The following is a 27,279-nucleotide window of genomic DNA, read 5'->3' as shown; positions in this document are numbered from 1 at the left end:
TTTCAGAGTTCTTTAAACTTTGATTTAGTCACTTCCTGACTTTCATAATAACTTTTATCCGAGTTATTAACCCTTGAAAATGGCTATTCTCGAGTTTTTCAAATTTTAAATTGCTTATAACTCGAAAACGATGAACTTTAGAGAAAAAATATAACAGACCTGTTTTGTCCAGAATGGTCCAAAAAACGTAAAAAAAAGAATGTGTGTGCACTTTGTACGCACGTAAGAAGTTATTCTTCTATTATATAATTTCAACGAAGTAAATATACTTAACAGGTTATTTGTATTTCATTTAAATATTAAACTAACTTTCTTATCTACCACTTTCAAAAAATTTTTATTAAAACAACCAAAAATTAAAAAAACAGTATGAATCGTCCAGGATTGGAACCCGCGACCTTCCGTTCTCTGACCCACCGCTCTACCAACTACACCACGGAACTTCTTTTAAGTGACACGTAAGTTTCGGATATAATTAACAACACGGTGACAAATAGACATATAAAAATGTTATACCTACATAATATTTTATTATCTTACTATAGAGAAAGACAAATCCAAAAATTATAATAAATAATACATTTACTAAAAACACTAATATATTCTTTTAATAACTTATTTGCGCTGATACATAATATACATACATACCTAGATTAAAAGATTAGCAACTAAACGCCATACTGTCTGTGTGCGCATGCGCGCAGATTTATGAAATTTTACTCTCAATCGCGCCAAAAGAAGAATAACAAAAAATATGTCCGGGCCAAAAATATTGATTTTTGCAATTTGATTAAAAAAAATTGTTAAAAATAATTTGGACCACTTTTCGCGTGGGCGACTTCTTGAACCTTGTTCTGGGGTGTCTCACGAATGTGATTATGCAAAAAAATCTCATGGGAATATTTTTCCCAACGAACCCGCCGTTTTCGCCTTGTCATTAGGAATGGTCTTCATTTAAATGTTATTTTAAGTGTTGTTCACTTTTCTGCCCTAAAGGTAAGCAGTATTGGTATACGATCAACCATTATAAAATTATGTCAATTTTAAAATCTTTTAAAAAAAATATCTATTAATTAGTCCCATAATTTAGTACTTACTTTTTAGGTTTTCTACAATCCCAAAGGCTGACGCCTTCTTCCGAATTGGCTGTAACGAGGTAACGTGGTTTTATTGGATTGAACATTACAGAGTGAAATCCACTATTTTCTTGTGCTACGACTTGAACTTCTAAAAAAAATTAATTTTTATTGTAATACATACAGATAGCGAAATGTAATATATTTTGTATCCAAAAAACCTAACTGCCAGAAAGACAAACATCTCAAATATTTTCAAAATACCATATATCGCCGCCGCCTACGAAAAGTATAACTCCGAAAAATGCCGTTAAGAGTAGAACTTTCAATGAGCGCCGCGAAAAATATTATTTTCGATTATATGATTGTGAAAATTATAATCCCTAATAAAGTGCGAAAAAATTTATTTTTTGAGGAGTATCGGCAAAAAACATAATTTTTGTTTGTGGGTCCACGAAAATTATAATTAGTAAAAAGTTCTCAGAAACAATTGTTTTCGTCGACAGAAACAGAAACAGACAGGGAAGTAATTATTTTCGTCGGCATCTATTATGAACTAAACCTTTTCATTATAAATATTTTGGGAATTATAATCTTCGCGGACACGCATATTAAAAAAATTTTAATCTCCAATACTTATCAAAGAGTTATTATTTTCACTGGAAATGTATTAGGAATCACATTAATCATAGGTACCAGCGATATATAGGGTGAGGCAGATAACTGGCCTATTAGAAATATCTCGAGAACTAAAGGCAACAGAATCATGAAAATTGGAATAAAGGGATTTTGAAGGATGATCTATTAAATGAAAATATTTTCATCTCTTTGCAACTTCCGGTTATACCGGAAGTTGCTTATAACTTCGTTTTTTTAAATGGGACACCCTGTATATTTTTACATTTTTGGATTCTCTTCGATGTCTTCTTTCTTAAAATATAAGGTTTTGTAATATTATACACGGTATTTTAAAAGATAACTAATTACGTTTTTTTATTAATTTCGTAGCAATATTCACACCCTGTAGAATTGTAGTAGTTTGACATCTAAAACTCTACTTACGTTCAAATGATTTTTAATATACTCTACTATTGTTAAGAATCATTAGTATAGCTAAATTTTTAATTTTAGTATACAGGGTTGGTCGAAACTCGGAATGAGTATTTTCTGAGTTTTCTTAAATGGAACACCCTGTATTTTTGTATTGTAGTGAAATGATATTTTATAGTACTTTTTTATTTCTTAAGCATTCCCTATATCTAACTGCTTTAATTTGTGAGTTATTGGTGATTCAAGCTAAACATTAATTGCAACAAAAAATACGTAAAATTTTATTAGGTTGGCCGTGAAAATACTCAATCCCAAATAATTTTTCAGAAATAAATACATATTAATCCAGACTGGTCCTTAAAATTACCAATAATGGTTTAGCTATCGAAATACCTACTTAGTTAAGATTGTTGGTGCGATTAACAATTAAGCACAAACTAAAGCAGTTAGGTATACGGAATGCTTAAGAAATAAAAAAAGTACCATAAAATATCATTTCATTACAATACTAAAATACAGGGTGTTCCATTTAAGAAAACTCAGAAAATACTCATTCCGAGTTTCGACCAACCCTGTATACTAAAATTAAAAATTTAGCTATACTAATGATTCTTAACAATAGTAGAGTATATTAAAAATCATTTGAACGTAAGTAGAGTTTTAGATGTCAAACTACTACAATTCTACAGGGTGTGAATGTTGCTACGAAATTAATAAAAAAACGTAATTATCTTTTAAAATACCCTGTATAATATTACAAAACCTTATATTTTAAGAAAGAAGACATCGAAGAGAATCCAAAAATGTAAAAATATACAGGGTGTCCCATTTAAAAAAACGAAGTTATAAGCAACTTCCGGTATAACCGGAAGTTGCAAAGAGATGAAAATATTTTCATTTAATAGATCATCCTTCAAAACCCCCTTATTCCAATTTTCATGATTCTGTTGCCCTTAGTTCTCGAGATATTTCTAATAGGCCAGTTATCTGCCTCACCCTGTATAGTGACTCCAGGGTTCCTTACCCGTGCGTCAATAATACCTGGCGAGATAAAACACATGCTTTTTATCTAGCATCATTGTCTTCCACGCAAGAAACTAAAGAAAAACCAGATAGCGCCTGTTGTTAAGTAAAGACACATGTTATTTTTATAAACGCTGTAGAGCTTTTTATTTATAGAGTCAGAGTCACTACATCGAAAAGAGATAGCTACAAAAAATAGGTACATTTTAAGTACCATTTCGTTTCGGACGTTTCTGGTTTGTTTACTTGTCAGGAGAATTTTTCGGACGTTTCTGGTTTGTTTACTTGTCACTGTTAGTTTGTTGGATTTTTTGCTGTTTTTTGTACTGTTTTTGCGTTTAGAAGTTATTTATATTAAGAGTACAGGCGTAAATATTTTACGGAGCTATCCCTACATTTTCTTTTTTTACACGGCAAATTACGTGTAGTAAAATTATCACTGGTATGGAAACGGCAGACGTAAACATTAGTAGTTGACAATGACATTGTCATTAGCATTATAGAGATTTTCTTTCAGTTTTTGAATGTTTTTGGATATCCGTTACTTGTGTAATCGCTTAAATTATAGGATTAATTTTTTCACTAACTATGTATTCAGTGATTGCAATAAGTTATATACTATACTTCTTCTTCTTCAATATTAGCCTCCTAAATTGTTAAAGTTATCGCACCATCTTTTTCTTGGTCTATCAATACTTCTTCGTCCATTTGGTGACTTATCTCGTATCGTGCTATTCGTACTATCCTATCCTCTGCCATTTTACTAATGTATTCGTTCCACTCCTGTTTCCGTTTTGGAATTGGTTTATATACTATACAATAAAAACTAATGCTGAATCGAGAAAAGAGGAAAAGTGATAGTGATTTTTTTAATAATATATTGTTACTATGGAACGTTTATATAAATTTTGAACATCTTTAACAACAAAATACTTGGATCACAGAATATATCCTGGTGTATTTTCTGCTTGGATCTTCCATACGGCTTACAATACCGAGCCAAAATCTCAATACCGGTATTTGGTTTTTAAAATTTCAAATACCGGGATCCCGGTATTAAAACCGGTATTATGAATAAAAAATATACACGGTATATTTATACTATCCTCAGTTGTTATATCGACTTGTTATTAAATAATATATGAAACCTATTAAATTTTGTTTTGAAATGAGTAGATATTATGTTGTTTATAACATTACATACATAGAGAGTAGGAATAGATAGATACAAAAAATGTGCAAATAGAAAAACTATATATTTGATTTTAGGATAAATTTTGCATATAATAGGATAGTACTTTTACTTATGAAATTTGCTATTTGTAAATTAATTTAACTTTAAAATATATTAATATAAAGATTAACTACTATTAAAATATATTAATACAAAGATTAACTGTGACAAATATTTTATATGGATTACTCTGTATTTAGACCGCTATATATTTTCAATTATTATTAATAATTCAGAAAATAACTGAGACTAATTTATATACCACAATATAAAAAAAATGAAAAATAGATCTGAAAATGTAAAAACAATTCTGAATAATAAATCTTACGGCTTATTTATAAAATAAAGTAATCTAATTTTAAATATTTAAAATTTTTTTATATAACTCATTTTATGTATTTGTATAGACGAGATTTAATAATTTGGTTGTAGAAGCTGATATAACCCTTCGCCTAAATTAACTACATTCACGCTTTTAGAAAGCGCTATAGTTGACTTGTATGTGTAATAAACGTGTTTAATAAATATTTTTTACAATGATATTGGTTGTTTATCTTCAAAAATAATTTCTTGTAATAGCAAAAAATATCTTAGAAGAAAGTTTATTGTGCATCAATTCATTTTTTATAAATTAAGCTAATACCGAAATACCGGTATTTTTATTATAAATACCGGTATCGAATACCGGCCAAAAATCGTCCGGGATACCGGTATTCGGGATCCCGGAATTCCGGTATTGTAAGATCTAATCTTCCATATATAATTAACAATAAATAACTTTTTATTAATTTCACGTCTTAAATCAATTATTTATCAAATACACTACCAATATGATTTAATAAACAACTCAAAATATTCCTGAAGCTGTGTCAAATATTTAAAATTGTCACTGTCTTGTCAGCACATTATGTTCGACTGAGTGCGTTGTATGACAAAGATAGCGAATGTTCGATTAGTAAAGTATCACCACGGACATGGTGCTCATTTTTTTTCAAATCCTGAAAAAACTAATAATTATTTTTGGAAAATTTAAACGCATAATGAAAGATTACATCATTACCGAGGGCCAAAAGTCCCTTAGAATAAACAAAAAGTTTCTTTTGAATGAGATATTTGAAATTATAAAATCACACTAAATTTTTTCTTTTCTGTCACCCCTGTAAAGAAGTTTTCAGGGACTTTCGGCCTTCGGTAATAATGCAATCCTTCATTCTGCGTTTAAATGTTTCAAAAATACGTATTAGTTTTCTCAGGATTCGAAAAAAATGAATGGATATAAATAGCATAGGTACCTAAATTTTGCTGCTAACCAACAGTTGTTTTCAGAACTAATTTTATACTGGAGTTTGAAACTTTATGGTAAGTGTATTTTATTTTGCCATTAATTTACATATAAAGTTTACCTTATTCACAGTTGTAAAAGTATGGTTTTGTTTAAATTTCCGTAAAAGTCAAATAAATAACAAAAAGAAAATATTTTATTTTCAAATACTTATATTATAACAAATATTTAATATCACTAAAGATATTATTAAGCTACTTCAAATGTAACTGTAATTATGCACAAAAATTTTAAATTCTATTTATTTTATAACCTCAAATTTTATGATATAATCCGTGACCGGAGTAATAGCCACTTTCTGTCACTTGCTGTTGCGTGGAATAGATTTCCGACTTATTTCGTATGCTTTAAACGATGACGCACGTGTAAAGAATCATGAACTCAAGTGTAAAACATTTTCCAAATAATAAACAAAAAACTTCTTACCTTGATTAGGAACTTCCCTGATGTCAAAAAGTAATATTCTACCGTCCTCGCCTGCAGTGGCAATAATATTATCGTTCTGTGGATGGATACTAATTCCATATACAGGTTTATCATGTGGAATGCTATTCATCATAGTTCGTCTACAAAATTAATGTAATTATGAACAAAAAAAAAAACTTGACTTCCTTCTGCACTTTTTTAGTCCATGTGCTGAGACCGCTTCCGTCTGAAAAAAATTCTGATTCGGTTTCTTTGTGGATTCCTATTCAAAAGTGTACCCTTTAAACAAATCTGAAGGGTGCCGTATGGAATTTTTGGGCAGAAATTGTTTAAACAATTTTTTTAAACAAATACAAAAGATCACCTTTTTTGACCCGAAAAATATTTTTAGGTTTAATGGGTCATTCTAAACAAGAAAGGTATCTTGTGATTTTTCTTAAAAATTTATAGTTTTTGAGTTATAGGCGATTTAAAATCTGAAAAATGCTAAAATACGCATTTTTAATGCTTAAAAACTGAGGCCAACCCTGGCAATAGTCTGATAAACACATGTGTTATTCAGCTCCGTTAAAAGTTTCAATATTTTCCAAATAAAACCAAATTTAATAAACCAAAGTTAGCAATTGTGTTAGTGAGAAGTGATACATCACATGCTGAAAAAGTAAGGATACAAAAATCTTTTTCCTTAATGTTATTTTGCAATTCAATTTATCAAAATAATAGTAAACAAAGTGTGTGTATCTAACCTTGCTAATTATCAAGACCACCTAATTAGTCGAACCTGTATAAAAGCAGGTCCGGCTTTAAAATTTTGCAAATGAAAATTTTTTCGAATCAACAATATTATAAAAACTAATGATGACTTCAACCAACAACGATAACACCAACAAACCCTATAGCTATTCAACTGCTCTTACGCAACAACAACCTACCGCTTTCCCTTTAAAAGAACAAGCTCTTGTTTTTAATTCCTTAAATGGTATTAAAATAGAAGAATACCTCTTAGCCATTGGAAAAAATGTCAATCCAAAGAACATCTTATTCTGTTCAAGAATATCCGGCAACCGAATCTGCATGTATTTATCCAGCAAAACTATCGTAGATGAATTCATGAAACAACATCGAGGAATAATCACAGTAAATGGAGAAGAAGTTCAAACTCGTCCGTTAATAATACCCAGTCAACGTATACTACTATCACATGTCTGCCCGTCTATCCCACACGAATTCCTCGAACATCAATTAAAACAACTTGGCTATACACTAACTTCATCTATTAGTTTTTTACGAATAGGTACCTCTAATCCTGCATACAAACATATCCTAAGTTTTCGTCGTCAAGTGTATATATCTCCACCCTGCACCATCGTTCCTGATTCAATACTTGTGACACATGATAATACAAATTATCGTATTTTTTTATCATATGAAAGTCAAGAATGCACTTCTTGTAATCTAAAGGGTCATTTCGCTAATAACTGCCTAAATCCTCCCAATACGACCTTACATCAGAATAGCCCATCAACTTCTGAAACACGTACTACAATGACTATTTCATCATCAAACCTAAATCCCCCCAATACGACCTTACATTAGAATAGCCCATCAACTTCTGAAACACCTACTGCAATGCCTATTTTATCAAAAGAAACGACAAAATTAACTGAAAAGCTTAACAAAAATGACTCGAATAAAGAAAAAAACGAGAACACACCCCAAAAACCAATGGAAACCGATATTACAAGTGCTAAACGAAACTTTTCAGATGCAAACACACCCCCCGCTGAAGTATTTGCACAGCCTTTCGCCGTTTTGAACACAAATCCCACCAAGAAACCAAAAACTTATAATGAATTAGAACAATTACTAGAGCCAGCAAAAATTGTATTTAAAGAAGAAACACTAAAATTGGACTTTGAGCAGATGGCAGACTTTTTCGAAAACGCATTTGAGAATAAAGACCTTGTCAGTCTAGTGAAAACATACACCGAAGATATTGACGACTTCTTAAAAACATTGTCAAAAATGCATCCGTACTATACCGATCGAGTCATAAAAAGCAGGAGTACTAGAATACGAAAAAGAATAATGAAACAACTCAAGTTGAGTCCAGTTGCCATAAAACAATTGCTAGAGGACTGTGATAGCTCTATAGAGTCTTCACAAGAATAAAAATATATAATAATAATAAAAATGGATTGCATACTACAGTGAAATATAAACGGGTTTTACACTCACTTTGAAATGTTTAAACACTTATGTTCAGAAATCCTACCATCCATTATATGTATACAGGAGACCAATTTTAAAGGACAGCATACTTACCATAATATGAAAAATTATAAATGTTACTATAAAAATCGGAGGGGTGCAAATATAGCTAGTGGAGGAGTCGCTATGTATATAAGCCAAAATTACGAATCAAAAATTTTAGAAATTAAGAGTGATCTAGAAATAGTAGCGGCAACAGTTCTATTTCCCCAAAAAATATGTATTTGCAATATATTCCTCCAAACCAATCAATAACAGAAATAGATCTTACAGATTTATTGGATCAAATTCCAACTCCGAGAATAATTGTAGGTGATTTCAATAGCCACAATCCAATATGGGGATCTCTCGGAACAAACTCTAAAGAAAAAATCTTGGAAAACTTAATAATTTCTAAAAACTTAAACCTCCTAAACGATGGGCAACCAACCCGATATAATATTCACGTGGGTTCCTCATCAGCTATTGATTTATCAATTTGCGATCCTGTATTATCACCAAAACTTTCATGGGATGTAATACCATATTTATATGGTAGCGACCATTATCCTATTAAAATTTCTATGACAATTAATGACAACAAGAGCAATACATCTCCGACTCCAAAATGGAACTTGAAGAAAGCATATTGGTATTCATTTAAAACATATATCCAACGAAATTACCAAACATTAGAAAAAACTACAAAAGATCAATCTATCGATGAAATATTAAATTTATTTACATCATTATTATACACTGCTGCTAACATCCACGTAGGCAAAACAAAAATTTTGAAAAGAACTTCTCTTCCATGGTGGAATGCAGATTGTAGCCAAGCTATTAAACAATATAAAAATTCTTTTAACAAAATGAAGCGTTGCAAAACTACAGAAAACACCATCGAGTATAAAAAATTACGAGCCCAATTTAGATGTTACAAAACTAAGTAGAAAAAAATCTTGGCAGGAATTTCTGTCTAGTATTAATAATTCTATGCCTATAGGTACTGTATGGGAAAAGGTCAGAAAAGTATCTGGATGCAATAGTTATAAGAAAATCCCATTCTTGTATGAAAATTAGCACATATTATCATCTGACGTTGAAATTGCAGAGCTTTTTGCTAAGCAATTTGAAATAAACAGTAGCAACAACAATTACTCCAAAGACTTTTTAACCATTAAGATACATACAGAACAGAAATTAATTGATTTTACTGATATGGAAGATAACTCCCTTAACAAACCATTTACAATAGAAGAACTAAATCATTCCTTACGTACTACCAAAAAGTCTGCACCAGGACCAGATGACATTCCTGTAAGTTTTCTTCAAAATCTGCCGGACAACGCAAAACTATACCTCCTTGATTTCTACAACAAAATTTGGAATAGCCATGAATTTCCTTTGAAATGGGCAGAGGCGATAGTAATACCATTATTGAAAGCAAACAAGACACGAACTGACCCTGAATCATATCGACAAATTTCCCTCACCAACACAATCTGTAAAATATTAGAAAAAATGGTAAATAAAAGGTTGTTGTGGTTTCTGAACAAAAATAATTTAATAATTAATGAGCAAAGTGGATTTCGAAGAAACAGGTCAACTTTGGATAATTTAATAGATTTAGAGTCAGAAATACATGAAAGTTTTGCTATTAAACAGGAATGTCTTACCGTATTTGTTGACATAAATAAAGCTTTCGATATGGCTTGGAGGTATGATATTTTAAACACATTAAGTCACTGGGGAGTGAAAGGTAACATACTTTATTTTATTCGTAACTTTTTAGATAATAGAAAATTTAAAGTACGTGTAAATGGTATTACATCAAGTATAAAGAATCAAGAAAATGGTACTCCGCAAGGATCTGCATCAGTTCAACACTTTTTTGATTTCGATAAACAAAATATTAGATAATCTACCAAAACTTGTTAAAGCAAGATTATATGCTGACGACTTAGTATTATATACAAAAGGAAAAAACATTCGCTCGATACAAAAAAATCTACAATGTACATTAAACCACCTTGAGAATTGGTCAACACAAGTGGGAGTACAATTTTCTACGACGAAAACAAAATGTATATTGTTTTCAAAGAATCGACATTCTACAAAGCCAGATTTGCAAATATATGGAAACAGCTTAGAATATGTTGACCATATAAAATTTTTAGGAATGTTTTTCGATAAAAAACTCTCTTGGAAAATGCATATTATGTACATTAAGAAAACTTGTCAAACTGGTCTGAATTTATTGCGAACTTTGTGTAACAACAATTGAGGGTCAGATTTTAAAAGCCTTATTCCTTTTTACAAATCATTTATACGATCAAAGATTGATTATGGTTCAATAGTTTACGCTTCTGCCAAGAAGACATTACTTGCTCAGCTTGAAACTATACAGAATACAGCATTAAGAATAGCCACTGGAGCTTTTCGTACTAGCCCTGTTGAAAGTTTACAATGTTTAACTGGTGAACCACCTTTGAAATTTAGGAGAATATATCTATCGTTAGCTTATGCATCAAGCATTCAATCAATAAAATCACATCCCTCTCTTCATAATACAATTGGTGACCGTTTTAAAGATATTTATATTAAACAAACTCGAACAGACCCACCATTCTATGAGAGGATTCGAGGGTATCTATCCTCGTATAGTATTCAGTTTCCAAAATTCTTTGATAAGTCAACTACGGCTGAATTTCCATCATGGACAATACCCCCTGTACAATGTGATCTAACTCTCACCAAATATAATAAGTTCGAAACTACTCACAAAATAATAAACCAAGAGTCACTTAACAAACATTCATGTTTTTTCGATTATTATCACATCTATACAGATGCATCCAAATCCAGTGATGGTGTGGGATCAGCAATAATTGTCACTCCAAATTCCATATTGCAATTTAAACTATCATCTACTAGCAGTATCCTCTCTGGAGAATTGTTTTCGATTCTACAAGCATTAATTCATGTAAACAACCATAACATCTCCAAAACTCTGGTAATTACTGATTCTCTCAGTGCATTACATTCAATCAAACAGCTCTATACCAGTAATCCCATCGTTCATCTAATACAACATTGCGTGGTGAGTTGCTATTGTGGTTAGAAAACTTCCTCTCTGAAAGAACTTTTTCGGCCAAAGTGGAAAATAACTGCAGTGTTCCACGTGCGGTAGCCAGTGGTGTCCCTCAGGGATCAATATTATTGCCTATTCTGTTTTTGTTGTACGTATCTGATTTAACGTGCGGATGGCAGTCAAAATCAGTTTCATATGCCGACGATTTAAAGTTATATTACTGTCCCGATATTGTTAATACTCTTCAGAGTGACCTTAATCAGCTATCAGAATGGAGCATGAAATGGGCTATTCCATTAAATTCGCGTAAGTGTTGTGTTGTTCAATGTGGATATAATAATCCACATATAACATATTTTTTGGATGGAGTTCCTCTGAAATCGGTACAGGAAGTTAATGATTTGGGCGTTATGGTCAAGCATACGTTAAGTTGATCTACTCAAACAGCAAAAGTAGTCGGTAAAGCTAACTCTGCTTTATACCTCATATCAAAAGCTTTTCCTAGAATGTCTCCAGACTTGTTTTTGAAACTCTATAAAAGTTATGTCAGACCTCACCTGGAATTTGCGGTATCTGTTTGGTCACCTCATTTACAAAGAGATATTAATTTATTAGAAGGAGTACAACGAAGAGCTACTAAGCTACCTTTTAATTATGCAAGATTAAGCTATGAAACTCGATTAAGAAAGCTTAAGTTGTCTCCATTGACTCATAGAAGAGAGAGAGGTGATTTAATATCTACTTACAGAATTCTTAGGGGAGAATTTTGGGGAACATCGAATTTTTTTAATATCAGCGAAGATGCTAGACTACGAGGTCATCACTATAAATTGAAAAAGGAACCTTTTAAAACTACTGTAAGGCAAAACTTTTTGGTAAATCGAGTTTTTGATAAATGGAACAGTTTAAGTGATGACGTCGTAGGGGCTATTAGCTTAAATAGTTTCAAAAACAGGTTGGATGAGAACTAACTGGACATTGTATGTGTAATGTTAGCAATTTTTGTTAAAATAGTTGTTGTAAAATATAAGGGTATATTTTGTTTTTTTTTTATGAGAAAAAAAATTTGTAATTTTTAGGTATACTTACCTTCTAATTTTTGTATCTTTTTTAATTTGCTATTGTTGTAACAACTTTTATGAAAACCAATTCTTTTGAATATTTACTTTAATTTAATTTTTATTTTGTAAGAATTTGTTTTACGTTATATTATTTAGTTTAAGACCTACAATTATTTTGTATTCTGAGCCATATAAGCTTTGCTTTGGCTCGATATTATTGTATAATAATAATAATAATAATAATAATAATAATAATAATAATAAGCATAAAAAGGCTGGGTCTAAATGAACATCTTTACAAGACCATGCAGAAAGCTGTACTACTCGCAACGGCCAGATGTGTACGAAAATTTTTGGGAGATACACCTGCATACCAAGTCACCTAGGGCTCGATAACACGGAAAGAGTCCCACCAGAGCTCAATCCTTTTGATACCGTAGGTATCTGGGATGAGTCAATTTTCCCCTTAGAGGGAGTGTGAGCCGTATGGCTAAATCTGGATAATAATAATAGGCCATGGGTGAAAACGATATGTATAAATATCTTGGAGTAAAGCAAGCGCGGAGAATTGACCATAAACAAATGAAAACAGAGATAACTACTGAGTTTATACGAAGGGTAAAACAGCTGCTTCGCTCACACCTTAATAGTAGAAATTTGTTTAAGGCACTAAACACCTACGCATGTTCCGCGCTTAGCTATTCATTTGGCATTGTTAAGTGGACAAAAACGGACATAGAAAATCTTCAGCGAAAAGTAAGAACGCACCTCACAAAGGCACAAAAACACCATCCAAAAAGTGCAGTAGAAAGAACGACATTACAACGGAATTTAGGAGGAAGAGGACTTATGGATATACGTGAGCAATTAGACAAACAAATTGCTAATTTAAGATCTTATTTTCAGATGCAGGCTGAAACATCTACTCTACATCGCGCTATCTGCGCAGTAGATGACACAACACCGATAAAACTGAGGGAAGCAGAACTTCGCATAAACCACCTTACTAAGGACGAAAAAGTGCGCGCCTGGATGGGTAAACCTCTGCATGGGCGACATCCCAATGAGGTCAGCCAAGATTATGTCGACAATATAGCGTCGAACTACTGGTTGACATCAGGAAAGATGTTCCCTGAAACGGAGGGTTCATTACTGGCCATTCAGGATCAGGTTATACCAACCAGAAATTACCTGAAATATATCATCAAAGACCCTCATGTCCAAAACGACAGATGCAGATATGGATGTCAAGCCCAAGAAACCATCCAACATCTTACAGGGGGCTGCCAGGCATTTGCTGCAACTGAGTACAAGGAACGGCATGACGCAGTGGGAAAAATCCTTCATCAGGAGATAGCTATCAAGCTGGGACTTCTCCAAACCAACCATCTCCCATATTATCAATACGTCCCAGAGAGTATGCTTGAGGATGGCAACTACAAGCTATACTGGGACCGCACTGTGCTCACAGACCAAACAGTGGCGCATAATAGACCAGATCTCGTATTAGTCAATAAATTAACGAGACAAACAACCCTCATTGATGTGGCGATTCCTAACAACAATAATCTACGTACTAAATTTACTGAAAAGATCGCCAAGTACAGAGATCTGGAAATTCAAATACGGAGACAATGGAGAATGCAAAGTACCCAGACGATACCGATTATTATGTCTACTACTGGAGTCATTCCGAAGACCCTCCTCGAAAGCATAAAAAAGCTGGGTCTTAATGAACATCTTTATAAGACCATGCAGAAAGCAGTACTACTCGCAACGGCCAGATGTGTACGAAAATTTTTGGGAGATACACCTGCATACCAAGTCACCTAGGGCTCGATAACACGGAAAGAGTCCCACCAGAGCTCAATCCTTTTGATACCGTAGGTATCTGGGATGAGTCAATTTTCCCCTTAGAGGGAGTGTGAGCCGTATGGCTAAATCTGGATAATAATAATAACATCAATTACACCTTATAAACCAAGCAAAACAGCAAATTCGCTTCTTTTGGGTTCCATCACATACTGGTTTGGGAGGCAACGAAAAAGTGGATCATTATGCTGGTGAAGCAATACACAGTGCATCTTCAATAACAGTGAATACAGTGTCAGTGACCGATTTTAAAACGTTCGTGAAACAGAAAGTGTTAAGTGAATGGGGAAATAAATGGCAACAATCAAAATCATTTCTACAGACTATTAAACGTACAACACATTCATGGTGTGAGATAAACATCGACCGCCGATTGTTTGCTAAAATAACTCGTTTGCGTATAGGACAGAGCAGACTAACTCATGGTCATATTATATCTAAATCAAATCACCCTATATGTGATCATTGTAACTGTAATGTATCCATACCACATATTTTGGTAGATGGTCCCAAATTTATCAATGAAAGAAACAAACATTCAATATCTGCAAATATAAAAGATGTTTTAGGAGATAATTGTAATCTGAAAAATCTTTTCAATTATCTAAAGGATATTGGCATTTTAAACAAACTGTGAAGAAGTTTATTTTTTTTATATTTTATATATCTAGTATTCAGATATGGACAAGTTACATACTTTAGTTATTAGTTAGCAAAAAAAATATTGTACTACAAACCTACCCACTTAATTGTAATCTTACCAATTCTGATTGTATGCTCAAATGTAATTAACTGTATATTATGTTCTCCCGCTAATAACTCTTAGTAGTTGATGCGGTTAATAAAGGAAAAAAAATGCTTAAAAACTTATATTTAAATTAGTATTTTTGAGGTTGCCAAGTACTTAAATTTTAGTTTAAACATTCATTTTCAAGATTCTGCAGACTGATCGGTTCTATCTTCAATTTACACCGTTGTTATTTAATTGTTAATTATGCGTGTCCATCCGATTTTTTTGCCGGTGCGGCGCGCACTATTTCCAAAAATCTCCTATTTTCCTATAAAAATACATTTTTTAGATTCTTTGGGACATTCTAAATAAAATAGGTTTCTTGTCAAATTTTTCAAAAGTTAATAGTTTTAAAGTTATAAGCGATTTAAAATCCGAAAATGCGTATTTTCGCAACGTTTTCGAAACATAACAAAACACATATTTTATTTAGTATGTCCCAAAGAATCTAAAAAATATATTTTTAGGAGGAAAATAGGAGATTTTTGAAATAGAGCGCGCCGCACCGGCAAAAACATCTGATGGACACGCATAATTAACAATTTAAAAAACGGCGGTCTAAATTAAGGTTAGACCCCGATCATTCTTCATAATCTGGAAAATGAATGTTTAAACTACAATTTAAGTACTTGGCAACCTCAAAAATCCTAATTTAAATATGAGGTTTTAAGCCTTGAAAATGCGTATTTTAGCATTTTTTAGATTTTAAATCGAATTTAAACTCCAAAACTATCAATTTTTGAGCAAAATCAAAGATACCTTTCTTGTTTATAATGACCCAGAAAAACTAAAAAAGTATTTTTCAGGTAAAAAAAAGTGATCTTTTGTATTTGTTTAGAGAAATTGTTTAAACAATTTCTGCCCAAAAATTCCGCCCGGCACCCTTCAGATTTGTTTAAAGGGGACATTTTTGAAAAGGAATCCATAAAGAAACCGAATCAGAAATTTTTTCAGACGGTAGCGGTCTTACCACATGGACTATTTGTAATATATTTCTCCATTTGTGTTGGTATAGGATGAGTCAGATTTGAATTCTTTTGAATCATTTGAATTCTTTGAATGACATCTAGAGAGTCTAATTTGTCAGCAATTTGTTTTAATACACAAAGGATTTTACTCCATTAAGTATATGAAAATGACAACGTCAAATAGGGAACTTGCACAATTTTTTTTATTACATAATGGTCAGTTTTGTTTAAAAATGAGATTTCCAAAATTTTACGCTTCAAAAACTCATAATAACTTAGAAGTACAAATTTAAAATCTTCTGTGTATTTAAACCATTTCAAACGACCCGTGACGTCACATAATTATATTTTATTTATGTTTAGGGTTACATTTACATTTTAATGAAATTTATCGTATGTCATTGTAATAATATATACCAGTCTGTTGAGATTGAAGTTTGATACAGTATTTGAAAGAAAAGAAAAGAAGATTTACTATGGAAACTAAAATAAAACACTATAAGTGCCATTTTGTGAAAGTACAACTATTAAAAACCCCAATAAAATATTTATTGGATTACCAGCCGATAAAAGACGACGTATAATAGATATACACTGGAATCCACAAAAAACGGCCACCCCACAAAATGGGTATTTTTTATGTCTTGAATTTCCTAAAGCTCTTGTCCGATTTAAGTGATTTTTTTAATATTGTATATCTTATCTTTTAACAATATTGCTGTAATAAAATTGTTCCTAGACAGGTAAATTATCATTGTATACCGGGTGTACCAATCAAACTGTGTTTTATTCTAAAAGTTCACCACACCCTGTGGAATATTCTAGCATTTATAAAATATTGAAATTAAAACCCAACTATAGCCTCAGGTTTTCTTAACATTCTGTTTTTTGATTCATTCGCTTATGTTGAATAATAAAAAAGTTAGGTACTTTAACAACTAGGCATGTTCTTCATTAATACAGGGTGCTTCTAAATAAGTGCGACAAATTTTAAGGAATAATTCTGCATAAAAAATATTGACCGTTTGCTTATAAACATATGCCCGCAAATGCTTCGTTTCCGATATACGGGATGTTGAATTTTTTCTTACAAACTGACGATTTATCAATTGCTCTAAAAACCAGTTGAGATATGCAAATAAAATTTGGCAGGTTTAAGAGGTTGTTATTGCGCATTTTTTGACATACAATTAAGAATTTTATATTCACCATTGGCGTGCATGCGGGTAATATTACCCGTCATATTACCCGTATGCGCGTCAATGGAGAATATAAAATTCTTAATTGCATGTCAAAAAATATGCAATAACTGTATCTTAAATCCTACCAAATTTCATTTTCATACCTCAACCGGTTTTAGAGCAATAAATAAATCGTCAGTTTGTAAGAAAATAATTCAACATCCAGTATCTCGAAAACGAAGCATTTGCAGACATGTGTTTATAAAGCAAACGGCCATTATTTGTTCATGCAGATTTACAAGTGCCGCACTTATTTAGAAACACTCTGTATTAATTAAGAACATGGCTAGTTGTTAAAGTACCTAACTTTTTTATTATCCAACATAATCGAATGAATCAAAAAACAAAATGTTATTAAAACCTGAGGCTATAGTTCAGTTTTAATTTCAGAATTTTATAAATGCTAGAATATTCCATAAAGTGTGGTGAACTTTGAGAATAAAACAGTTTGATTGGTACACCCGGTATACAATGATAGTTTACCTGTCCAGCAAGAATATTATTACAGAAATTTTGTTCAAGAATAAGGCTATAACATATTAAAAAAATCACTTAAATCGGACAACAGGTTTAGGAAATTCAAGACATCAAATATTACCCATTTTTTGGGGTGGCCGTTTTTGGTGCCGGTCAGTGTACATATTATGTACTTACTTATCTGCTTTAACTCCCCTAACTTCTCCAATGGAAAAATGTTCACCCTTTTGAAAATATGTGGCCACCATACACATAAATATTTACTATAGGTACGTTATCAGATTGGCCTTTAGAAAAACACTCTTCGGTCATTTTAAAAAAATTGTCTTAAGTAATAAAAACACTCAACTATTAATTAAAAATTGTCTTCACTCAAATAACATTTAAATATTAAAAGTAAAATTTAATAAAACATTTTTGTCCTGGTAAAAGGTATATTAGTTTAAAAAGCCCCTATAGGGCTACAGACATATAAACAAAACGTCTTCGCTCTGTAACAAGAGCATCATCAGTGTTACAAGCACATGGTGAGCCACCCAAAAATACAAAGGTAGAAACCTTTTACAAATAGACTAAAAGTCTTATATAAATATAAACATCCTAAAATCCAAAGGATGGTTAAATTCCTATGGATGCAGTTTTAGGGCAACATATGACTCCCACAGGTCGTAAGTGGGTCAATTAATTAGGTCATTGGTGACAGGCAACTCTGCCTGTCACCTCTTATAACACAATGACCATTTTAGGATGTTTATATTTATATAAGACTTTTAGTCTATTTGTTTCAACTAAAGGTTTCAACCTTTGTATTTTTGGGTGGCTCACCATGTGCTTGTATCACTGATGATGCTCTTGTTACAGAGCGAAAACGTTTTGTTTATATGTTTGTAGCCCTATAGGGGCTTTTTAAACTAACGTACCTTTTACCGGGACGCGTATTTACGTTTCCGTGTTCATTTAAAGACATGCTTCCAAACACATGTGCATTTCAAGACGTTTTATTTTGAAATGCGCACTGGTTTGTAAAAGAACAAATTCAAGAACAATATAAAAGAACTGTTTCAATAACAAATTATCATTCGTTGGATCTGTGAAAACAAAACAATTTTTTACCAAAGTTTCCTTCTTTTTTTCTTTATAAATTTTCAAAAAACCCAAAGTAGTACCAAAATATCCTGTCTTAAAGTAAACTATGTATTATGATACGTATATATTTTTTCGTAATGCACAATTACTTTAGTGTTCCATTTTTTAGTTATTTTTATTTTTTGGTTACTAAAATATATAAAATTTTAGTTTTCTATATTTTAGTTTCAGCTGAAACATTATTGTTCAGCAAACATTTTAAGTTTCAGCTGAACAATTATTGTATTATAATACTGAATTCATGATATGATTTTGATGTTGCAGCTGTCATCCCAGCTTCAGAATATGATATAAATACCTAACTGTTTTGTATCGTCACAGCGTAGTAAACTTAAAGATTGAGCCACATTTACTCTATGTGAATGATTTAAATTAATGAAATTAATGGTAGGGGAGCCCAAGCGGGGATTTTTGCAGTTACTCGAGCGCGTCAGATTATCATATGGGGAGAAACCTGGTACCCTGCAGATGTATCTCTACCATATATTGGCTCTTAACACAGGGAAGTTCGTTAAGGGGGGCTCGAAAAAAAATATATCCTTAAAAAAACTTGAAATTGTCAAATTAAGATAAGGTAAGTTAAGTACATGCAAAAGAGTGTATATTTCAAAAATCTGACGATTTGAGCCGGGCGTAAGGAAATGGGTGAGTCCCAAAATTTCATAAGAAAAAAGAGAATATTTCGCGAAATAAATGACAGATCGAAAAACTAAAAAATATGTGCTCAATATTTTTTAAAAATCTATTGAAGATACCAAACACGACTTCCCACAGAGAGGGGTGGGGGGTAAATTTCATATTTTAAATACGAATTCCGCGATATTTCGCGAAATGAACATCAGATCGAAAAACTGTAAAATACACTTATTCAATATTTTTGAAAAATCTATGGAATGGCACCAAACACGACCCCCCACGGAGGTGGGGTGGGGGGTTACTTTAAAATCCTAAATAGGAGCTCCCATTTTTTATTACAGATTTGGATTCCTTACGTAAAAATAAGTAACCTTTATTCGAAACATTTTTTAGAAAGTATGGATAGATGGCGTTATAATCGGAAAAAACGATTGTTGGAAATGGAAAATTAAATTAAAAAATGGCAAGCGCCCATTAAAATGGAAAACTTTACTTAACTTTTTTTGGTTTTAGGACCTACTCTTCACAACCCAATAGGTCCCCATAACGCTCGAGTGACTGCACATTTAGCATACTTTACTCCCTACCATAATGAAACAACGTTCAAACCTCTTTTTAATAGGTGAGGTTTTTAAAGTACTGCTTGTTGCTTTAAAAATTTTAATACTTGGGTATATTTGCCTTACACTTGAAGTTTCTAGTTGCTCCTTTTATTTTGTTTTTTTGACATGTTCTTTTCTGCTAGCTGATAAACATATATCTTGCGAAACTTAAATCGTATTGGTGTAGGATAGCGCCTCTTCATTATCCAATTTGTTTTGGTTTTTGCAGAAAATTTGTTAATAAATTAAGCACAAATGTTATCGTAGTTACCGGTGTACCAGTTACAATGAATACTGAACTTTTCACGTATAATTACTGCTTTCTTCAAATGAGTTTTGTTCAAACAACAGAATTTCAAAATCTTGCGAGATAGTAAAACACTTTTGAACTGCTCTATCACGTTTGAATCGATAGTTCTGTGCACTGGTGTGTAGCATTCCAACGCCATATGATTCGGTACGAACCCGTGCAGATTTCGAGGGTTGGATCTTTCAAATCAACACCTATTTGCAACGAAATAAGTCTTACCGTTTCGGTGTCTATTTCAAAACCGCACTGTCGTGAAATGGACACGCAAACGGAAATGCGCTACCGGGACAAAATTTTTTTATTAAATTTTACTTGTAATTTGTATACAGCCAGCTACAGGAATTTCTTCCTTGTGGACTTAAATATTAGTTCGAAAATGTCTTAACATAAACACTCAAATATTAGTCAGAAATAGCAACTATCAAAATATTTATAAAACTGAGTGTCAGTGTCAAAACGATGCCAAACCTAATGAATTAATGGCGAGGACATCCAATACTACAATGATATTATGACGTTACGACCAATGAGAGCGCGTTTTGTGTTGGCTGGTATAATTTGAATATTTAATCGCCTTTAGGGGCCAAACGAAAGACAAAAAAACTATTTTTTCTTTGATATATATTGTTGTGGAATTGTTTTTTTTTAAGGAAATTCAAAAAAAAATTAAATTTATATCAACGACCATGAAATGATAGTTTTTCATCACCCTGTATATGGCCAAATTTGTTTAGAATTTAAGTTTGCTTTTAAACAAGTGTTTCGGAAACATTAAAACGATTAGTGATAATTATTCGACGAAATGGACGGGACATTAACAAAACATTTCGGTGATTAGAAAGTGGAGAGAGCGTTGACGGGACAATAACGTTTTTCAGATCCTTCCGGGAAGGTACTTTAATGTGGTATACAAACTGGAAGGAGTAAGCAACCAGAAATACTAGAATCCACAGATTACTGGTATTGGATCAAATACAAAATTAGCCCTGATAATAAAATTGATTGGAAAATTTAATTGGAATTTAGTTATGTCTTTACATAGGCAATAAATAAAATAATTGGATAATCAATCAAATTAATAATTTGCTAATTAATCTAAATAAATAGAAAAGGTAGAGCATAACAATATGTTTTAAATTATGTTCTGTTGTGATTTATGGCTTTTTTTTTAATTTAAAATTTTATGCAAATTCCCTATTGGCTTGGGTGTACAGATTTATGAAGAAATGGCCAATAAATAAAATTCACTCACCTTTCTACTTGATGAATCAAAACCTGATCATCATTACCTCCTGAAAAGATCTTCTCGTTACAAGAATCAAAAGTTAAACAGAATATATTGCTTCTGTGGGGTGTGCACATAACAACCGGGGAACCCCGATCGTAGATTGCTTCTGGGATATACCACAGTAAAACTCTTTTGTCATCTCCGCCTAAAACAAACATTTAATCCATCAGTATCAGTGATTTAAAACAATAATTCAAGATTTTTTTTTCAATTAGAAGGATGTAATTGCCCATTCATACATAATTTTTAATTCCTAGCAACTTTTCATAATAACAATTTTCGATATTGTGAAATATAAAGGCACTTCACTCTTGTGGGAAATTCATATTTTTTGACATACCTCGTAAAAAATTGATAAAAGATGATATCTGATGATTTAATTCCAGGTTTTAGAGCATGCAGAATATTTTATGAAGAATAACTTTTTTTTTGTAAAATTGATAATAAAGAAGTTTCCTATATGGTTTCAAGTTACGCAGACACACTGTATATCATATATTTTTTATTCACACTATTTAAATCAGTTTATTATTTTCCGACCATTCCTATGTTATTATTAATATTATCGATACTTTCCCCGACCACAAAACTTACACCACCTACCACCACACTTATATGGCACGAAAAAGCACCAATAGTCTAATAAAATAAAAAAAATCAAAATGTAATTTCGTACAGGTTGGAATAAATTTTATATCAAAGTTTAGGTGAATACAAAAGATATTTTCAAAAAAGTATCCAAATCAAATGAGGAGATAATTGTTTAATTAATTAAAAAGGGGTCATTTTTGCACAATATTTACTTTTTTAACTGCTGAGGTAATTTACATTTTAATAAAGGTCTTTAGGATTTTTTTATACAAAGCTGAAGGATAAATCTTTCTCTTAAGACTTACTACATTAAATTTGACCCCGTACTTTGCGTTTTAAATAAGCAATATAAATTATTTTATTTAATAGGAGAAGTTGCGCTATGTTACCAGTATTAAGTAAAAAAAATTGGTTGAAAAATATTTAATAATTTATGAGATATTTAATTTGTTTATTAAATATTACTATATTTTCAATTGCAAAAACGTGGTTGTTGCCAAAAGAATATAAATCTGTGTAAAGCCTCATTACCTTTACTGTTTTGTATATTTTCGATAAATGTATTGATAAATTCAAATTTCAATTCAACTCCCCTCTAAAATGGCATTTTAAAATTGTTCCAATTTGTTTATAATTTGTTTTTTAATAACGTCGCGGTGATTAAACATTTTGAAATGCTGTTTTGATAATCGGGTTCCTGGGAATTTTTCACTAATTAACAAATTTTTTTTGTCGTTTTTTCTTCTTCTTTTTTTTTCCCTTATAATTAAAGATATAGTTTTGCTTATAGAGTGGGTTTCATTAAGAATGTCCAATCTCTGAGTTGTAGATTCTACACCTCAAAATATTAAGATATAACCAAAATCGCTTAAATAAAATATGGCTCCTTATTGAGTTACAAGGTGTTTTATTTAAAAATAAAAAAAAATATATTTTTGCTCAGTATTTTAAACCTATTCGACGTATCCTTTTCATACTTGGTAGAAAGTGTAAGTACTATACCGCCTATGAAATTATGGTAAATACAAGTTTCCGGCTATTACCAGAGGCGTACGACAGGGGACAGTAAATGGTTGACCCTTCCCAAATTCTACGTCACTGGTGAAATTGCCATTTTAGCACAATTTTTAGATTCTCCAATACTCTCTATCATCCTCTTTACTCGTAACGATAAAGTCATTGGTTTTCGAGATATTTGAAGTTAAACATGTAAACAGCACAGTTATTTAGTTATTTTGATTAATATATGTATTGTGCCGCTTAATTTTTAGTTTCAAATATCTCGAAAACTAATGATTTCATCGTTAAGAATGAATAATATACTCTTTAGTCGTAACGATAAAATTATCAGCTTTTGAGATATTTGAAATTAAAAATTAGCGGCACATTAATCAAAATAACTGCCGTTACATGTTTAACTTAAAATATCTCGAAAACTAATGACTTTATCGTTACGAGTGAGGAGTAAGTTATTTACTTAGAGAGTATTGGAGTATCTCAAAATTGCGCTAAAATGGCAATTTCGCCAGTGACGTAGAATTTGGGAAGGGTCAACCATTTGCTTTCCCCTGTCGTACGCTTCTGGTAATAGCCGGAAACCTGTATTTAACATAATTTCATAGGGTGTATAGTACATACACTTTCCACCAAGTACAAAAAGCATACGTTGAACAGTTTTAAAATAATGAGCAAAAATAATTTTTAAATTTTTAAATAAAAGACCCTGTAACTCAATACGGAGCCATATTTTATTTTGGTTATATCTTAATATTTTGAGGTCTGGACTCGACAACTCAGATTGGACATTCTTAATGAAACCCCCTCTGAATAAATTTGTTAATTAGTGAAAAATTTCCAGGAACCCGATTATCGGAACAGCATTTCAAAATGTTTAATCCGCGCGACGTTATTAAAAAAAAACAAATTATAAACAAATTAGAACAATTTTCAAATATCATTTTAGAGGGGAGTTAAATTGAAATTTGAATTTATCAATACATTTATCAAAACCATACATAAAAATTAAAGTAATGGGATTTTAAACATGTTTCTATTCTTTTGGTAACAACCGCGATTTTGCAATTGTAACATTTGATAAACAAATTAAATATCTCATAAATTATTTTAAATATTTTTTAGCCATTTTTTTTGCTTAATACTGGTAACATAGCGCAACTTATCCTATTAAATAGAATAACTTATAGTGCTTATTTAAAACGCAAAAAAATTTTTTTTTGCAAATTTGATTTTTAAATTTTATATACAGCGTGTCTAATTAAGTTGGAAACATATGGGAAACTTTTTTGTTATGCATTTTACGAAAAAAAGATATTCTTTATAAAAAGTTCTGCATGCTCTAAAACCTAAGATTCAATCATCAGATATCAAATTTTCTCAATATTATACGAGGTATGTCAAAAAATATGAACTTCGTTCAAGAGTAAAGTACCTTTATTTCTCTCAATATCGAAAATTCTTATTATGAAAAGTTGTTTGGAAATATAAACTAAGATCAAATATGCAATTACATGGTTCTAAAAAAAATATTTTCCAAATTTTTCTCAAATTTATTGATACTAACTTCGTTTTTATTTATTACACATACGATAACTCTTTTATTATTACTTTTACGAAAAAAAGGTATTCTTTATAAAAAGCTCTGTATGTCCTAAGGCCGAGGATGCAACCATCAGATATCACATTTTATTAATTTTATACGAGGTATGTAAAAAAATATGAATTTCATTCAAGAGTAAAGTACCTTTATTTTTCACAATATTGAAAACGGCTATTAAAAAAGTTGTTTAGAATTAAAAACTATGTTTCGATATGTAATAACATCCTTCTAATTGAAATATTGTGAAATATAAAGGTACTATAATCTTGAGCGAATTTCATAATTTTTGACACACCTCGTATAAAATTAATAAAAGTTGATATATGCTTATGTCTTAGATTTTGGACCATGCAAAGCTTTTTATGAAGAATAACTTTTTGTCATAAAATGAATAATAAACGAGTTATCATATTTGTAATAATTAAAAACGATGTTGGGTATCCATAACTTTGAGAATTTTTTTTTTTTCAATTAGAAGCATGTAATTGCATATTTGATCTTAGTTTTTAATTCCAAACAACTTTTTATCATAAGAATTTTCGATATTGAGAGAAATAAAGATACTTTATTCTTGAGCCAAATTCATATTTTTTGACATACCTTGTATAAAATTGATAAAATTTGACATAAGATGATTGTATTTTAGGTTTCAGACCATGCAGAACTTTTTATAAAGAATAACTTTTTTTCGTAAAATTATTAATAAAAAAGTTTCCCATATGTTTCCAACTTAAGTAGACACGCTGTATAATTATTTAAATAAATAGGGGGAGAAATTTAATTTAGTAAGGTAGTAGGTGAAAGATTTGTCCTTGCAGCTTTGTAGAAAAAAAACCCTAAAGACCTTCAGTAAAATACAAATTACCTCAGCAGTTAAATAAGTAAATATTGTGCAAAAATGACCCCTTTTTAATTATTTAAACAATGATCCCCTCATATGATTTGGATACTTTCTTGAAAATATCTTTTGTACTCACCTAAACTTTGATATAAAATTTGTTCCAACCTGTACGAATTTACATTTTGATTTACATGTAGTGTAATCTTATTTTACTAGACTACAATTGGCAGAGCTAAAGTTTAATAAGAGCACCGTACCAACATTATCCCACGTTAAACTTCTTGGTAATGAAAAGATTCAAATAAACTTAATAGTGATCTTCTCAAACCTGCTTTATCTGAAATTGGTTTTAGTGTCGACTAGGCCGAATCAGATGCAGATACAGTCACCATCTGGTGTGTGCTTGTTGCATCCCAACCTTATGATTCGTAGCAGAGGGCATTAGCATTCTTCTCTTGCACATGGCATTAGGAAGTAAGCAGTCCAATGTATTTTTTTAAACCTTCAAAAGGATGTAAGTCCTTCAAAAGGATGTAATTTCAAAAGGATGTAAGTCGGATCAAGTATATTGTCCTTCATGTTTTATATATGGCGACGTCATTGCAGTGAATTTGCTGTTTTTCCAAGCTTTTTTCAGGATGCGACACAACATCAGCAGCTTACAGGATCAGCAAACTTAAATTAATCAGAATTTTACAGAAACATCCTAAGTTGGCTAGCGGAACATAATTATTTCTTAGTGAGAAAGTCAAGCAATTTTTTAGCATCTCTTGGTTTCTCCATCTGTTTTTTTTTTCAATTCATTCTCTCCTGTAAGAGTTTCACCCATTTTATTCTTTATGTTTTTTTATGTCTTGAATTTCTTCTTTTCTCATTGATTTTAAAATTTCATAGAACAGTTTCTGATTTTCTTTACTGTTTGTTTCCACCTTTTCTCCATATTCTGTCCATTTGTCCTTTTTTGCTTTTGTAACAGAGTCTTTTATTAACCTTCTGTATTTTTTATATTTACCTTCATAGTTTTTTCTATGAAGAATTTTTCCAAACCCTAGGACCAAAATTCATTGCCGGGGGAGATTACAACAGCAAGCATACCTTGTGGGGGTCACGACTTATAACAACAAAAGGCAGAGAACTGGCACATGTTATACAAAATAAGAATTACTCATTTATCTCAACGGGAACACCAACATACTGGCCGACCGATCCCAACAAAAAACCAGATTTATTGGACTTCTTCATAACAAACGGTATCGGTATAACTTATACAGATATAACACCAAGCTATGACCTAACTACTGACCATAGCCCAATAATAGCAACGGTAAGTACAACAGTTATCAC

General features: G+C 31.4%; 1 protein-coding gene across 1 annotated transcript in view; it reads right to left on the bottom strand.

The window, feature by feature from the left end:
• LOC114328194 (DDB1- and CUL4-associated factor 5) overlaps nt 1-27,279 on the bottom strand; it is an 86,593-nt gene that overhangs the window by 44,505 nt on the left and 14,809 nt on the right. The window contains exons 2-4 of the mRNA XM_028276979.2: nt 21,851-22,031; nt 6,152-6,291; nt 1,098-1,227 (exon numbers count right to left, since the gene is read on the bottom strand). Of these exons, the coding sequence (XP_028132780.1) occupies nt 1,098-1,227; nt 6,152-6,291; nt 21,851-22,031 (451 nt within the window). The remainder of the gene's footprint in view (nt 1-1,097; nt 1,228-6,151; nt 6,292-21,850; nt 22,032-27,279) is intronic.

This window comes from Diabrotica virgifera, chromosome 6 (genome assembly GCF_917563875.1).
Source record: "Diabrotica virgifera virgifera chromosome 6, PGI_DIABVI_V3a".
NCBI classification, from domain to species: Eukaryota; Metazoa; Arthropoda; class Insecta; order Coleoptera; family Chrysomelidae; genus Diabrotica; species Diabrotica virgifera.
Note: the sequence above shows the minus strand (reverse complement) of the source record. Positions and strands in the feature narration are given on the sequence as shown.